This window comes from Manacus vitellinus, unplaced genomic scaffold (genome assembly GCF_001715985.3).
Source record: "Manacus vitellinus isolate BGI_N305 unplaced genomic scaffold, ASM171598v3 scaffold_39_pilon, whole genome shotgun sequence".
NCBI lineage: Eukaryota > Metazoa > Chordata > Aves > Passeriformes > Pipridae > Manacus > Manacus vitellinus.
In genome coordinates this window covers 3,449,615-3,466,800 of record NW_021940534.1, presented here as the reverse complement: position 1 = coordinate 3,466,800, position 17,186 = coordinate 3,449,615, and the positions used below count along the sequence as shown (strand labels likewise).

General features: G+C 40.3%; 1 protein-coding gene across 3 annotated transcripts in view; it reads right to left on the bottom strand.

Annotated features, from left to right (window-relative positions):
* Positions 1-17,186, bottom strand: part of JARID2 (jumonji and AT-rich interaction domain containing 2) — a 214,791-nt gene that overhangs the window by 82,748 nt on the left and 114,857 nt on the right. For all 3 annotated transcript variants that reach the window (XM_018077644.3, XM_018077645.2, XM_018077646.1), the window contains exon 3: positions 11,138-11,279. In XM_018077644.3, coding sequence (XP_017933133.1) covers positions 11,138-11,279 — 142 coding nt within the window. The remainder of the gene's footprint in view (positions 1-11,137; positions 11,280-17,186) is intronic.

Genomic DNA, 17,186 nt, shown 5'->3' with positions numbered 1-17,186 from the left:
AGACTCCCTTCTAAAAAAAAAGTTGATTAAAATTTTAGAGTAATTTATTTTTAAATGCACATTTTCCTTGACAACTTGCAGAACCAATTGTCACAGGGCCAGGAATAATCTAAAGCATAACAGAAGAGCACAGAAGACAAACAGTAAAGGTCTTTGGAGTCTCTTCCTCACCTCACTAAGAAGAGAAACAACCAGAAGAGATGGTGTTGTTTGCTTGCTTAGAATAAAAATGAGAGCAATGGTATCCTGGAAGGTTGAGTTAATCAGGGAAAGCTGCCACCACCTAGAGGGACTGATGTTGCTCCTCTTCAGCTTTCTCCCCACGGCCACCTCTGTTGAGCTCAGTGGTGCCCAGGGGATCTGTGTGAGATCAGTTCCACTAACCCAGCAGAAAAACATCCACCTTTGCTTTGACAAGGTGATAAACCACGTCAGAGCCAGCACAAATGGGGTCAGAGGAAGCACACGCCTCCTTATCACGCATCACCTCACTCCATAGCGGGCTATAAGGCTGTAAGTTCAACCCAACACTCTCAACAGGAGGTAAAATGATTTGCATTATCTGACCAACAGATAAGGTATTTATGCAGTTGTAAAACAGAGGGTCTTCTCAGTAGGCTCCTGATTGTGGAAATCCACAGATGACAGTGCACAGTGCTCAGCAGGCCAAAGGAGAACAGCGCAATCCATAATCACCTAGGGCAAGATCTCTCTAAAGAAAGAGTGAAAACCTCTCAAGATACAGCTACCATAAGAAGCATATGTTCATCCAAACACCAGTGCAGCTACAGTGTCTTTCTGTGTGGGATGTCTCCTCAAACAGGTAGAACCTCTTGGTTGGAGAGCACATTTCAAATCTCTTTCTAAGGCATTCAGCAAAGCAGTGACATCAAACCACTGGCACCAAGTGAAACAATGCTTCCTCAAGACAAGGGGTTTAGAAATACAACAGCACACATGCAAAGGAAAATATCCCGTCTGTTGCAGAATAGCTGCCTATCCAAACATCCCTGTTTCTCTATTAAAGTTGGAATAGACAAAGCTGTATATAAAGAGCTATCAAAATTAGAATGAGGTGCAAAGAAAAGTCTCTCAGACTTAAAAGGCTAATGATGTGTTGTCTCAAGTTTTCATTTCTTCATCCGAGAAATTTTAACTTGCACCAGAATATGTTTATATTGAATTCCAAAAGCTGTCATTTAAAATAAATAAATTCTAAAAGCTGTCCTTGACACTCAGCATACATACACACACATTACCAGTTAATTAATTTTGCAGAATTATTACTGTAATGAACCCCTCTTCAACTGTGAAGAAAGACCAAATCAGTGAGCCTTTTAACTAGGAATCTCCTCACTCTTTACCCATACCCCAAATTTTTCCTTCAGAAAAATTAATATCTATAGGATTTCATGAAAGTGAAAGCGTTACAGGCAAATGACGTGTTGCAATAGAAGAGATATTAGAAACGAGGTCTGTACAAAATCTACTTACTATATTGAAAAGATAAATAACAGCTGTAAGAGCTCCAGGAAAAGAGGAAGGCAAGGGAGGAGAAGAGGGAGAGTGGACAGTCATCTCCATAGTAACTACAACTATGAAACTCAGGGGAGAACTTGCCTGAAAGCTGAAAGAAGAATGCTACCAGAGGAAATAGACTGTAATATAACTGGAAAAAAGAAGAAACTTGCAAATAATTTGCCACATGGTCGAGGATCCCTTAAGCTTTAGTTTATTTAATCAGAGCCAAGAACAAATACCGAGAGAAAAGAAAAGGGGAAAAAGGCATAAAATCAAAACATAATGATGACATGGCCATTACTGTACAAATTATTTAACAATAAACATACCGTTAAAATAGTAAAAATACAAATATTCAGGTTAAGAAGAAAAAAAACAACTATCTTCCCTCAGGAAATTCTGTGCTACTGGATTTAACAACGGAAGAAGAAAAAGGAAAAGCACTATATCAGCATAAGCTAGGCAATATATCTAAAATTCCTGTGAATTTTAAACCCCAAATTTAGCATCAACACAAGCGATCTGAGAAAATTCTAGAGGAGATACTGACAGTACAGAGATCTATATTTTCAAATTCAGTTCAGAGTTAGAAAACTCTTAAAATCCCAAACTTTGATGCTGGTGACATAGACTGACCTATTTCTGACCAGTGCTCACACCATCCCAAGCCCCTCTCATCCATCCGGGAGTCTTAAGACCCACACCCTACTTGGGACAATACCTGCTTTGAGCTGACCCATAACAACACCAACACTCGTACTGTGGTCAGTTTTGGTGAATCAGCAGCAGCCCACATTCACACTGCCATTTGCAAGAAACATGTCAAAAATATATTCCCACCACTCACACATTGTCCAGATCAGCCACAGGAATAAATACAGAATAGGATTTTATATAGTTCGGTGTATGTTAAACCAGCATACAATGTGAATACTATCTTCAAATACTTTTAAAAATATCAAAAAACAAACCCAACACCACAATAAATCCCAAATCAAAATAAATAAATAAAAACAAACAAAAAAACCCCTCTAACACTCAATGTTAGGACACACTGACACCCTTCCACTTTAAAATATTGGAATGGCACTCTCTTTTTTGAATATAATTATCTTTGCACAGCACACAGGACAACCCCGGCTGGCTTTTAATTCAGCACACATACAAAACACTCAGGTCAGAATTATAGTAGAAATTATGTTCTATGCAAATAGTCCATGGCAAATCTCCTCTAAATGTTCATACAAAAGAAACTGGATGCTGCCATCACCGCTTCGGTCAAATAATAGTTAAAACACAAACTAGGTCTTACAGCACTTAGCAGCAAGATCTTCAGTGTCTTGTATGGAGAAGCTACAGGAAGTAATGCAGTCTAATAAATCATGTCCACCCTACCACAACAAAATGAAAAATTTCCTCTGGCCAATCAGCCTTACATTACAAATGTTAGACTGAAAAGATTAGGACTCCACTACTACTACGAAGTAGAAAAAACCAAGAATCTACAGACTGTACATCTTTTCCCATGTCCTTTGTTTCCTAATCCTTTGAAAGACCACTAAAAAGCGGCCATACTTTAGGAAATTGTTACTAAGTTTAGTCCCAGCAAAGTGCATACTGCCAAATATCACAGCATTTTACATCTTTATTTCAGGAACAGGTTTCTGCTTTTCCATTCTTAGTCTTTTATTCTTGCTACAAATATTTTTGTCTGTTGACATGTTTTTAAGCTCACATTTTAATTTTATGCCAGAAATGTGAGCTGTTCCTTCAGTTCTGAAATCTTACCCATACTTGACTGTGCTGAATATTTTCTCATTATGTAATCTTTTCCAAAAGAGTGAGACCACTGCAAAATGCTAGGATGGCTAACATCTAGGACTCAAAATATTACACTAGAATCCCTTCTTTAAAACAACGTAACAGAAAAAAAAGTCATGGATTGCCATGATCTTCAAAAGACAATTATACGCCTTTTTTTCCCCTCCATGTCTTTGATTTTAAATTCATTTAGAGGGAATTATGAATGGAGGAATACGTGTAAAGACACTCATTTGTAGTACATGTGAATGTTTGGGTTGTTTCCCTTTTTCCCCCCCTTCTATTGCTGTGGGTCATGGAAATTTATTAACACAGGGAGCAGACAAAGCTGTGGGATATCTAATGTGCCTCAATGTTTGTTCGGTGAGGATGGTTGCATATTTTACCTACAGAGTAATACAACCCGAAGGAAAAACATACCTATTTCAAATTTTCCATGTTTCCACTATTCAGGATGAGCTGGCCTGGTTTTGAAATAGCAGCAACAGCCAGAAATACCTAAGGGCACAGCATCAAGTCCACCTCTGCTGACATGACAAAAATCTGGGGATGTCAGCCACATGTAACATTTCTTCTGATATAGCATGGGGCTTTGGGAGGAAAAAAATCCTGGACTACCTGGCTGTCCAGACACAGTCCTTGATGAAAAACGTTTTTAATACCAACCTGCCTTTTTGAAATGTCACCTAAGTAGATTGCCCATAAATGTCTTACTCTCTGGACAAGGGAGTAATAGAAAGATAATTTTCAGAGAAGAACAAAGCCAAGAAGGTTCTAAAAAAGGATCAAATCAGGATCAGACAGGTAGTGCCTCTCCCTTGATCCCAGAGGCAGCAGCCTGGGCACTGGGCTGAGCCATCAGTCAGTAGCTGAACTGTAACATAAGGGTATTAGATGATCGAGCATAGATACACATGGAAAGTTACAGAATAAACCAGAAGTAGCATAGGGCTATGTTAACGCAAACATCAGGTTAGAGTATTATACAGACAGTGGCTTGTATGCATTAAAAAAGCCTCTTTCACACTGACAAACAGATTTGCTTGAAAACAAATGTCTTTCAATATAGAATCAACTATTTCCTACATGAGTTTAGGGCAACTACTCCCTGTTATCAAAGCAGTCAACATTCGGCCTTTCATACATGGGGGTGAGACATGAATGATGTGAATGACAGTAGGGATGGGTGATCAAGCAGCTGAAAGAGTGTTTGCCATACGCAGGACCACAGAAACAACTGCACTCATCCCATCTGGCTTTAGAAACGTCCTTAGTCCTTCAGCTGATGAGCCCAAACTCAAGGTCATGAAGACCCTTCCCTGCAATTCTGACTTCCTTGAAGAGAGAGTGGCAGAAGAGAGCAAGTGAGTTTGAATCGGACATTGCTTAACAATTCTCAGCTTGCTGTAAATCATACCTTCATAGTTATTAAATCACTACTCAAACAAGTTGTTTACATAGCTGTCTACCCACAAAGTTCAAGTGTTCCCAGATTATTGTACGTTATTATATCTTTGCATGTCGGATAGAAGAATCCATGTCACAACTTCTGTTTGTTCCTTATGAAAATACTGAAAGAACATTAATCACCTGATTTCTTCCTTTTCAAACTACATACAATAATCTTCTTGACTTGCATTACAAAGCAGGTAATCTGTCTTTTTACTATTCCTGTGCAAATCCACTCCAATGGACTATTATTGCTTTGTTTATAAGGCTTGTTATTTAAATATAAATGTGTGGCACTAAGAATATATTCCACTCATATCAGCATTTCCAGAAAGGGGGGGATTGGGGGCAGAGGGGCAGGGGGTAAAAAAAAAAAAAATATTCAAAATTATTACACATAAATCTTATTGCCATTTTGGTTTTATTGTGGATTAATGTAGTTCTTCATAAGCAAACAACTAGTGCAGATTTGCACAGCCTACTGAAATAAAAAAAAAATAATAGAAGCACCTGGTTGATAAGTGAGCTTACATTGTGTTGTAGTAGGCAACAGCTGAACACAAATACATTATATAGTGTTCCAATTAGTGAAAAGACTATTCACTGAAAAGGTCCTGGAAAAACACTTTGATATTGCGAGCAGTCTCCTGCTTTCACACCCGAGTCATAATACACTGCTCTCTCCATCACCTACAATACCAAGTAGAAATCCCTCACAAATTTACATATGTGGGAACAGGATTGACCTTGTTTTACATCTTGCATGGAAGGTGCTAAGTCTAGTGCTAAATAGACTGTTCATTATTAGCTATAAAAACAATGTGACAAAAAGAGAAGAAAAAAAAGAAACCAACCCCACATCCCCTCAACCTTTTGACAGCTCTACTGCAAGAAAGTCTTTTGCAGCTCAAGTTGAAAAGGATATATCACTAAAAGAAACCACTTAAATTAGCAGCTTGCCTAATATGCAAAAGCTTGCCTACCCTTGACTGGCTTTTTTTTGTGCTGAGGGTGCAAAACAGCTCTGCCAGCCTAGCAGCTGTGCAGTCACCAGCCAAAGGAGATCAGCATGCTTATCTCCCTCCCCTTGGCCACATATTCCCACCTTTTCATTTGACAAATCTTAACACTCATCTTGCCCCACAATAAGCCAGTTCAGGGAGCTAAACTGGCATCTAAAAATAAAACTAAAAAAAGGAGAAACAGGAAAATGGAGCAGGCAGCAGGGAGCCAGCACAAGGCAAGGAGCAGGAGCACATCCCCTGGGTTGGCCTTGCTGTATCACACAATCACACTTCCGATTGTCACATGCTTGAGACCGTTAGCAGAAAGCTGCTGTATTAATTAAAGGCCCCAGAAGGTTCCTAATAAGCAATTTCTGGCCAGTCTAGCTGTGGCAGCTTAAAACGCTACTGCTCCCCAGTGGGTTGTTCCTTTCTCCTGCAGCCAACAACTTTCCCTGTAGCAGAACTGGACAAAGTGTCCTCTCCAAGGAGCTATGGACACCCTTGACCCAGGGGACAATGTCCATCCACTCTGCTGCTCCTGCAAGGGGGGAAATTCCTCCAACCTTATTTTGCTCCTAAACTAAACCAATGTCTTTTTTCTCCCTTAGTGGAGAGAATATTCTAACATTAAATTAAAACCCCACAAATTTAAAGCTTAAGAGTCACTAAAATCAATCAGCCTCCTTCCACTTCTCACAGCCTTCTATTAACTCAACTTTACAATAGAAAAATTGTGCATTTGGCAATTCCTTGTGTGCATTTCTGGGAAGGGGTCCATGTAAGTAAGTAGCCACCTGATTAGTAACAGGAAGCAAGCAATAGCCTATTATCACCAAAGATCAACATACTGGCACACCAAGTCTGCTCCGCACATGTCCTTTCTTGCGTAATGTGGGCAACTTGTAGCTAGAAAACATATATCTGTCTCTGCACACTGTCATTAATTGCCAGTGCTTGTAGTTTAAAGAGTTGCCCACAAAAATGCACAAGCATGCAGCAGAGTGACCAAACACATCTGGCCAGTTACCTATTGATCTTCTCAACTGCGAATCACAGCTGGAAACTGGAGATTAGCAACAAAAACATGCAGCTACAAGGAAGTTACACTTCTCCTTCAGCAACTACCTTTTTTTTATAGATTTTGAAAATGTACTATCTATACATGGTGAATACCACCCAACCTGACAGTTTACCAAGCCTGTATACCAACACTTTTGTTCTTCTCTCCCCAAAGCACTGAAAAAACTAGCAATGGCTCTCACTTACATGGCAACCAGACAGCAACCCATTGCACAACAGATTCAGTGTAAGATTTGAATGCTTAGCTTTTGCCAAATGTTTGAATAATGCCGACACCTTTCACCTTTACTGGTTGAAAGCTGTACAACTCAGGATTAACCCACTGCCTCCCCTCAGACCTGATCACTAGCAATACACACAGCTCAGATCAAAGCAAGTATTTTTCATCCTTCAAGTGTAAACTCAAACAAATCTAAGTATTTTGAAGTACTGAGCTTGCCACTACTGCCACTGCCAATCCTCCTCAAATCCCACTTACTCTGTAAGTAGGGCTTACAATTCTTGGATTTATCTGGAGACTGTGCAGAGGCAAAGCTATACACATACTCCTTTTCCTCCTTACCACCACCAACAGCTGAAACCTGCAGCACCTCAGAAGGCAGGCTGCATACCTTTAGAACTGTTCCAGATTACTATTGCAATACAAAACAATACACTTCAAAAAACGGAGATGGAACTTTCCACATGGGTTGCAAAACTGGCTGTGTAGGAAACTTCCTCCAATCCCCAGAGAGAAAAGGTGTTAATTCCTGACTACCCACGAACTAGGTGAAACCACTTGAAGCCTAACAGTGTCAGACCACTGCATTCAAAAGCCTAGTCCATCAAATAAAGTATCTGAGTTTCTGAACAAAACCTGCAGTATATATTAAATCTGTATACTTTCACCAGAACAGCAATCTCTTTCCTTCCACCACGATGCCCTCTTTATGGCATGTGTAGCTCTTCAGTCAAGTTATGTTACTACAAAAGGCATTGAAACTGGAAAAAAATAGATGTGATAAACCTTAAGCTGTCCTTGGTTGGGGGTTCTACCGTTGTGTTATTCTGTTTGGCATACATATGTGAAATAAGGAATACCTGTCAGTAATCTCTTCACTGGTCAACAGGCAGGCTGGAAGGGATTTACCTCCCTCCACAGATGCCTGTCAACATCTACCTACCTACAGCTAAGTTCTCTGACCAGTAACTCACTGGGAGCGTCCACTGCCTAGTTTTGACCCAAGAAAAATCTACACCAGAGATGGCTGGCACAGTGACACCACAAGGCCATGCTAACTGCTAGCAAATTCACTCTCCACTCAGTTTGCTCCAAGAATTGGCACTTGCTCTTCATGCAGGCTCTCATGCAAATTGTCTCTGAAACTGGAGGAGTTTGGATCAACTATAAATGGAAATTAAAAACACGCACATGCTGCACACATGCATGAATCTATCTCCCTATTCCCTTTATATAATGTGACCTGCTCTAGGCAGGGGGAGGAAATGCTGCCAGATCAGTCCACTGAACTGACAGACCTGGGGCCAAAAGACTTCCAGACACAACGAATGGGAAGAGGTGGGAAGAAGAAACTGGGAAGAAACTGTTTGCCTCCATGGTACCAGCCCTCCATTACACTGAAGAACTGAAAGGTCAAACCAGAGCCTTAAACTACTAAACAAAATGGAGTCCCTTAAAACAGACTCCCATATTTACTGTGCTTAGTTTCTTAGTTTCTTTCTCTTCTTTTTTCCATCACTAGTGTGAAATATAGGTGACCCATTCCTCTAGAAGATGACATATTCAAGCACCCAAAAGGCTGCCCCTGTCATGCACCAAAAACCCCCCACAAGCCATAAAGAACTAAATAGTAACTTATATATAATGGTTGGTTCAGAGTACATGCTAAAGTTACGGTCTTTAAATGTGTATTTTAGTACAAGAGTGTCATTACTTGTACACACAGCTGAACAGACAATTGAAAAGTCTGATTTTGAGAAAGTCTGGGGAAAAGACAAGGAGGGCACACTTCTCAAAACTTCATAAGCTGAGACAGTGAACCCATAAATTCCATTTCAGTCCTGTTCTTGCCCCCCACCCCCCCAGTCTTCCTGCATGTCCTTTGTTCACCCAATATTCCTGACACAACTCTTTCTGGGATTCCAAAATGACATGGACTGAAGAAACATTACATATTCAGATAAACAAAACAAAAAGCCTAAAAGGAAGCAAGAAGACGGTATCAAAACACTCAGTGTGCTTCAGTACAGATTAAGAGAAGGAGCCCAGAAAAGGTCTGTCTGCAAAGAGGAAGCTGAGGGAGGAAAAGAGTAGATAAAAGTCTGTGTTGGGTGTAAATGGAAACAAAACAAGAACATTCTCCTTCACAGCAACTGCAGTAACAATCGTAGTAATATATTACTTCAACAGATCACGATGCATGAAGTAGTAGTGAAATGACACCTTGCCTTTCACAAAAGCCAGAAAAAGAGTTTTCATCTTGGGTTCTGTGTTGGGGCTGATTTTTTCTGGTTTTTTTGTTTTTAAGCTGAAAAGTACCAAGGGCACTGACTTTCCTATTATTATATGCCTGAACCGCTGGGCTGTTTCTCAAGAGTATGAATTCCCTCAGCCCAAACCTAGCAAATATTCCTCCAAAAATATTTCATCCAGAATACTCAAATGCAGTTTCTGGAGACTGGTGAAGTAGCAATACCACTCATTTCTGAAGCTGGACTGTGCAGTGCACCAGAAGCAGGTACAGCATAAGGGACAAGCCCTCCTGCCCCTTGCCAGTCCCAAGAGAGGAAGGGGATGTTCCCCTGGTTGTACTGGCAGCTGCTCCTACAACCATAACGTCAACAAGAGATAAAAGCCTCCTGCAGGTTAACCATAAAGAACCCTGGCAAAAAGCCTCAATTCATCTTCTCTTGCTATTATTTTTAATCCTAACCAGCTCCTTGAACCTACTCGTGGTGTGACCCTGCATGCCATTCTGTCAGCACAGCTGAGGAACAAGGGGACAAAGCAAGTGCACAGGGCACCAAAAATTCCTGAAGATAATGTGCAATCAACAAACAGCAGTTGCGAAATAACGACCACTCTCTCCCAGGATCACACCTACAGTCAATGTCACCTAAATAACTCAGCAGAAATAATTTTCAATCCTCCATTGTACCTCATAAAGCCCAAAATCAACACACAAAACCTTTTGACCTGACCAGCAGCAGGATGCAATAAGCCTTACAAAATTTCTACTGGTGTGGAAGACAACACAAATTTTACTCTGATACACCAAATGAGCTAAGATAAGATGGGCATATTAACTAGATTTTGAGTTTGTTGCTTGGACAGACAGAAAAGGTTGTGTGGACCAGAGGTAGGGAACACTGGAACAGGAACATGAAGGTGTCCAGGAAAATACCAGTGTCTTCACCCCCTTGGGCTTTTCAGTGGAATCATAAGGTCATACACAAAGCAGGAATACTTCTCTTTTTTTGAAATAGAACTTTATTTGATGACTTGGGCCTAGGATGTGAGGAATGTGGAGGAAAAAGGTTGAGAAAGCATTTCTGTTTCTCTCTTTTAAATAGCATTTTTCAGACAGTCTGTTTTCATTCTTACTTCATCCAGAGGACAACTCTCAGCCTCCTGCATTCTCAGCATATTTTTTATAATAGATTGGCATGAGTCCTATGATTTTAACCCATATTTTACACATTCAGTCACTTCTAGGAAAGAGGAGGCAGTTTGCTGCAGCAGTATCTCAAAGTAGTCCTTTGCAACTTATACCCACCACACCACCTTACTACACAGTTTCTCTTCTCAGAAGCATCTCTTTTATTCTTTTCTTCTTTCTTAACTTCACATGGTTTCACTCACCGAAAATTAAAAATAACAACAGTAACACTTACTACTTTAGCGATGCTTTCCTTGAAATTATACACACATACGTATTGACATGACCTGAGAGGTCAAAGCCAGGAGAGGAGGAGTGAGGGCAGGAGGGGAGAGAGTCCTAAGACATTTAAATTAGCGTTCATCTATTCCAAAATAACAACTGCTTTTCTATGCTTTTCAAAACTACAACAAGAACATACCATTGGGTGAAGTAAAGTTTGCTATATCCTCACCGTTACTAGAAGGCATCCACACTGGAAAATCTGTTTATGGTAGGGCAGTATGTGCAACCATACCCTACTAATAACATAATCACAACACTGTAAGACAAAACGGACAAGGCAGAAAAGCTGTACTTTAATCATAATGCACTACTAACCTTTTCCTCGAGGGTCCTTCCTCAAAATCTGAAGAACTAACATCGTTGCTCGTTGAGGACACTTGTGATGCATCGTCCTTCTCATTCTCCAGCTGTTCTGATCCCGGTCCTAATCCTTTAGATTGGCCATTAGTGAGAAGTCCTGCAAATGTGACAAAGTAGTACACAATATTAAAAGCTTGCGCTACCAGTGCCAAATGGATTTTATAAAAATTCAGGTGTGACACTAACAATAAAGAGCTGATGCCCAAAGCAACCATCTTGCAAAGATATATACAAGCAACATTGACTTCGCACAGAGGTAGTTCAGGAAAAACCTGCCTGACTGTTTCTGATTTGATTAACTGTAAAACCCCAATCTCAAATAACCATACTATGGGTGCAATGGTATTTATAATCTTGTCACATTCAAAAAAAGGGACACAGCTTAGTCAAACTTATCCTTGTTTTCCAGAACTCCTATTGACTGGCATAGATAAGAGTCTTTTGCATTTATCTGTGGATTTATATAAAATTAAACCATTTGGTCCAACTTGTCATCATCTTGCTCTTCATTCTGCTGATTCCAACTACTGCAATTTATGATCCTTCAAAACAAATCCTAAATCCAAAAGGGAGAACATCAAACATCTGTTTCTTGACTCCGATTCTTCTGGCCAAGTGTCACTCATCTACAAGAACTCCAGACTGACAGAAAAAGTACACAGGGCAGCAAAGGTACACAAGCAACAGCTGCCTCCCCTTTTGCACCTTTTCTCTCCCAAAGCAATATAGATGGAAGACAGCATTGGACCTATACAAGCATAATGTCTAACAAATTTTGTGTATTTTACTCAACCAAGTAACTACAATATGACTCTTACAAATAACAGAAGACAGAAATGAAACTCCTTATACTTAGGGAAGAATTAAAATAGCAACATATTCTTCAGCAGGCTTTGGGTTGAGAGGGAGGAAACAATTTTATCAGTTCACTATTTACTAGATGTTTTAAGAGCTTATTACCAGAGGAGTTGCAATTTTATCCAGGAGAATGCTTTCCCATCTCTCAACCCAAATAGTTTTGCAAATGGCATAACAAAGCTTTGTTTCACAGCTTTATTTCCTCAGAGAAATGCTGGTAAGACTTCCCTCCCTCCCTTAGCCACTTCAGTCTCCCTTTCTATAATCGCACCTTAGAAAAGAAAACGGGGGAGGGGGGGGTGGGGGGGTGGCTACCCCTTCCAAGATGAGCCAGGTAGTAAAGCCTGTAATAGTACTAAACTGAAAATGCTTACTAAGTAGTTCAAGAATTTACACCAGCACTACATCAGTGCTATATAATTTCAGACCTCTGTTTTCAGGAAAATCACTGTTCAGCACCATCAGTGCACTTACTCATTGCATAACCAAGCATCCAACCAAGCTCAGCTCCCCAGAGACACTGAGCAAGACACCTCCAGTGAGCTGCTGTACCAGAACCTCAGGCACAGCCACAGCCAAATGCTCCTTTCCCGCAAGGCTATTTATTCCCTGTTCACTTGGGCATTACAATTGCAAGTGGTACATCCCCTGCCAGCAGGCTACAAACCTTTCAGCACGTACCCATTCCACCCCAATAGCTCTGATGACCCATCTTTAAACAGCCTAATGCAAAGTCTGCATCGTATCACCACATCTTATCTCTCTTTTTCTAATCAAAGTTTGCTCGTATTCATTCTTGAACTACACCAAATTTCTCTTGACTTGGAGTCAGAGGTAGCTATATGGTGACCACATGCTGTAGATTTTGTATGCTGTTTTAAAAATATCACCTACAAAGCAGAAACATGGCTTACTTTTTTTGTGGGTAAGAGTTGGTGAACTAGTAACTCAATTTTTTTTCCTAATATGGAGCCCACAGAGCATAAGTTGAAACTATGCTCCAATTTTTGGATTAAAATGTCTCTTCTAGCCAGCCTAAGACCTTCAGTTAGAAGTTAAATGACCCAATTTACATTTTCTCTCCTCTTTTGTTAAATTCCTTGTGATACTTCATTTCCAATTAAGGGATCTCTAACCATGACCCTACAAATAATACAAATTTCAGTATCAGCACATGACACTACAACAGGGCTTGTAATGTACCGACACAATTAAATGACACGGGGTGACAGCATCCCTTCAAACCATTCCTGAGGAAATGAAGGTAACCTTTTAAAAAACACAGAATAGATTATATTTCTATGCTGAATTCACTCTGTCAAGAAGCCCTAGTGCCCATGTTTGTTCTTAAGAAAGTTTCAACTTTTGATTTGCATTTTTCCATGAAACCACTGCTGATAAAATTTACAATTTTTGAACTCCAGAGAAGGCTAAATCAAGCATATCATTTGAGGCCTGACACTCAGTAACTTAACTCTTATGGTAGAATTTGATTACGTTTTCCAAAAGCAATATTTGTTCTGGAGACTTGCCATATGTAAAACCCAGCAACCTGAAGTATATGAGTCAAGAAAATCACCTTTCGGGCTGTCAACTTGCACGCACTTGGAAAGCAATTTTTATTCATCCTTTCACCCTGCCAAACCATCAGCTCACTTGGGAGACAAGCATGATTTGTGTCCCTTAAGGAAAAAAATATGGGTTTGCCTAATATTATTCATCATAACCAGCACCGTTCCAAAACACAGTAATATTGCTGATAACTGATGTTCGCTATCGTCCGCTGGAACGGACTAAAACAAGAGCCCTAAAAGAGAGGTATAAAACTACAAATGAGAGATACTGATAAATACTGGGAAAGGGTATCATGTTCTACAGGTTTCCAGGGCTAGCATAATTGCAAAATCTACTCTGAAGTGATGAAAGACACAGACAGCCACAGTCCAAAGCCTCCTTTCAAGTAGTGGAGAGAAAGCACATGCTGAAGCAGGCTGTTATAAAGTTTATTGCCACTCAATCATTTTTATATCAAATGCGTTCAGTTTGCCCCCAGATATCTTTTCCTTCAAATGCCATTCCTGCTCTCTCTAACTGCAATAAAACCCTGCTCTCTTCTGCTGTGCCTCAGCTGGGAGATATAAAAGGTCTGAAGGCCCCAGGATGGGATGGGAACCCCACAGTTTTGCCAAGTGATACTCAGGCACTCCCATCACCATTGGTTGGCACCAGTGCAGTTGACAGGACATACAGGTCTGCTGGTGCACTGCAGGAACAGAGTCTGGTGCACGCCCATGTGGGTTTGACTCTCCAAGGTCAACCAAGCTACAAAGAGAAAAACAACTGAGCAAGAAAACACTCTTTTGCATAGTCCGGAAAGCTGAACCACTCTTTAATCCTGGCTACTTTGGAGCATCCAGCAAAAGTCAAGGAATCAGCAAGCCCTCAAGAGCCAAATCAAATCAAAGGGACAAACAGTTCCTCTACTGTTTTTCCATGTCGAAGCCCTTCAACCTCTAAATCATGACGCCAGCAAGCCCTGGCTCATGTCGAAGCCCATGACACTCTCAGCTGCCAGAGAGCTGGCAGAGGCTGCCTGCCCCTTGCCCACTAGGCTCATCTCAGCCCTAGCTCTCACTGCCTTCTCCCCTGGCAGCTGGACTCATGACTAACCACAAGACCTGGATAACTAGGCAGAATAAATCAGGGTTGATAAAAATAAGACTTTATTCCTCTAATAAAAAGTATTTGTTTTGAAAGTCAAATTAGATTTTTTAAAAAAACTAAACCTCATTCAAATTAAATTTGGAAGTATAGCAACTTGCATTATGAGGCAGTGTAGGATTTCATATATTAAGATTACTTACATGAAATCATAATTTATATATACAGAGAAGCAGTGTATATTTGCTGCCAAAGTTTAAATGGAACTGAAACACTGAATGGCTCAAAGTCACTGAATAAACACTGCTTTAATTAAGTCAGTAATAATGAATTATTTAATTAAGTGACAATACAGGAACTTGCATATCAAATGACACCTGTGATCCCTTAAATACACTGTTCTTGCTCTAACTGATCAAGACTAGACACTTTAAGAGAAAGGCCAATTACTAATTCGTAATAATTACAAAGTGTAGCTTAAAACTGAACCACGGAGACCTTAACATCCTCACTAAAATGTATATCAATCACATAAATGTCAACTTTCACAGTTTTGCTGAATTCTTTTTTAAACTTCCATGAACACTGCAATACCAACCTGCAGTTTTAGATACATGCTGCTTAAAAAGGCACACACACACAAAATCCACTTATCGGCACTGAGAAAAAGCAGCAAATGTCACTACTACATCCCCTCTGTTACAAGCAAGAGAAAGCATAAAAGCCATTTCTGCACCCTAGTCATTATTAAAGAGACTTCTATCACCTCCTATTTATTTGCCTTCCACACGGAATGTTTTCAAATCTGTCTGTGGCTACAAGTTTGTTTGTTTTTTCACACGCAGGAAGGGTTCCGCTATGAGAGCTGAACTGTACCCTCTAGGACGATCCACACAGAATACGGATATTATGGCTTTACAGCCTTCGCAGAGCATGCTCCCTCTTGTTCCCACTGCACCTCATGATCCCCTTTGCTTCTTGGCTGTAGTTGTTAATGGAGCAGAGATCTTGCTGAGCCTACTCCAGCAATGGGAATGTCCCTCTCACCAATAAGAGTGTGTGTAAAAACAGTTAAATCTGGTTAAATGAGCTTGCTACAGGGGGCTTGTGCTGACTCAAGTGGATCACTTCTCATAAGAGCCTGGTAAGTAAGACAACTATTTCAGCGCAGGCAGGGCTTAATTTATGCTGGTACATTTGCTAGCCTTACTGGTTTTGGTGATACACATCCACTTTTAGCAACAATCTACAATTCTCTTCTAAAGTGATCTTCTGTTCTCAAGACCTAACGTATTTTTGGACATCTGGATAGATGACTGACAGGCACACACGGGACAGGTCTTGGGAGCAGCTAAAGATGTGATGCAAAATCACAGTATCTGGGAATGCACCATACAGTAAAACATGGTGTAACTATAAATACATATAAGGAAAACTGAGGAGGAAGAAAGAAGAAGAAAGCAGCAACATATGAGAAGACAGAAAAAATGCAAGGGAGGGTTTGGGGTTAGCTGTTTTTAAAAATAGATGCGATTACAATCACTGGTATGTTCTTCATTATTAAACTTACTGAATAATCAGGAAACCAAAGGGGAGCATCTGAACAAATCTCAGTATCATGTGGTTAGTTAACTAAGTGGTTGGGTGAAGGGACTTTCACAATGTTTCCAAAACACTGTTTCTACATCACTTACTCCAATGCCAACAAGGCATCCGAGCACAAACATTTCCATGTTCTTACAATAAAGCAACACCTATTTTAGCTCACTGTTTCCCAGTCCTGAGGCAGCCTAGGGAGAAAATACATTCAATTGTATTTCCAGTCAGTTCTCACAGTCAGAGGCAACCCGCAAAGCCATTATGTTAGAAAAATCAGCAGTCAACACCACACAAACACAAGCCAAAGATATCAAAAGCATTAAATGACCTAAACAAGGACAATTTCAACATGACCACATTCACGGCCTTCTATACAGTATGAACAGATAATGTCAGCAGGTCCACAGTGCAGGGGAGCAATACTGCACATCTCAACAACAGGTGAAATATATAACTCTGCTCCTGAGTGCCTCTTGACTACACAGGGACACTCTCTTCCTACTGCCAAGAGATACTGGGTTTGTCTCTCCCCTGGCAGCCCTCTCACTTCATTCCTGCCCAATTCCTGCAAGCTGAACCGCTCTGGACTGGTTGAAAAGCCCAGTTTCCAGGGCAATCAGCAAAATAAACACAAGTTACAAGAAGTTAAAAAAAGGGATTTACTCAAGGCAGCATTCTCATCATGCTAGGATGACAATGTTCCTTATGAGAGCATGTCATAAACAGCACAGACTGTCGTTACATAGGCATGGAGCTAAAGCTTTGTTCAATTACAGAGGGAGTAACATGCCTGTCCAAACTTCAGCTATGCAGTTTTGGGAGTTGTACAGGAAAGCTTTGTTCAAAAATATTAATGATTTTCTTCTTTTTGCATCATCCCACTTAG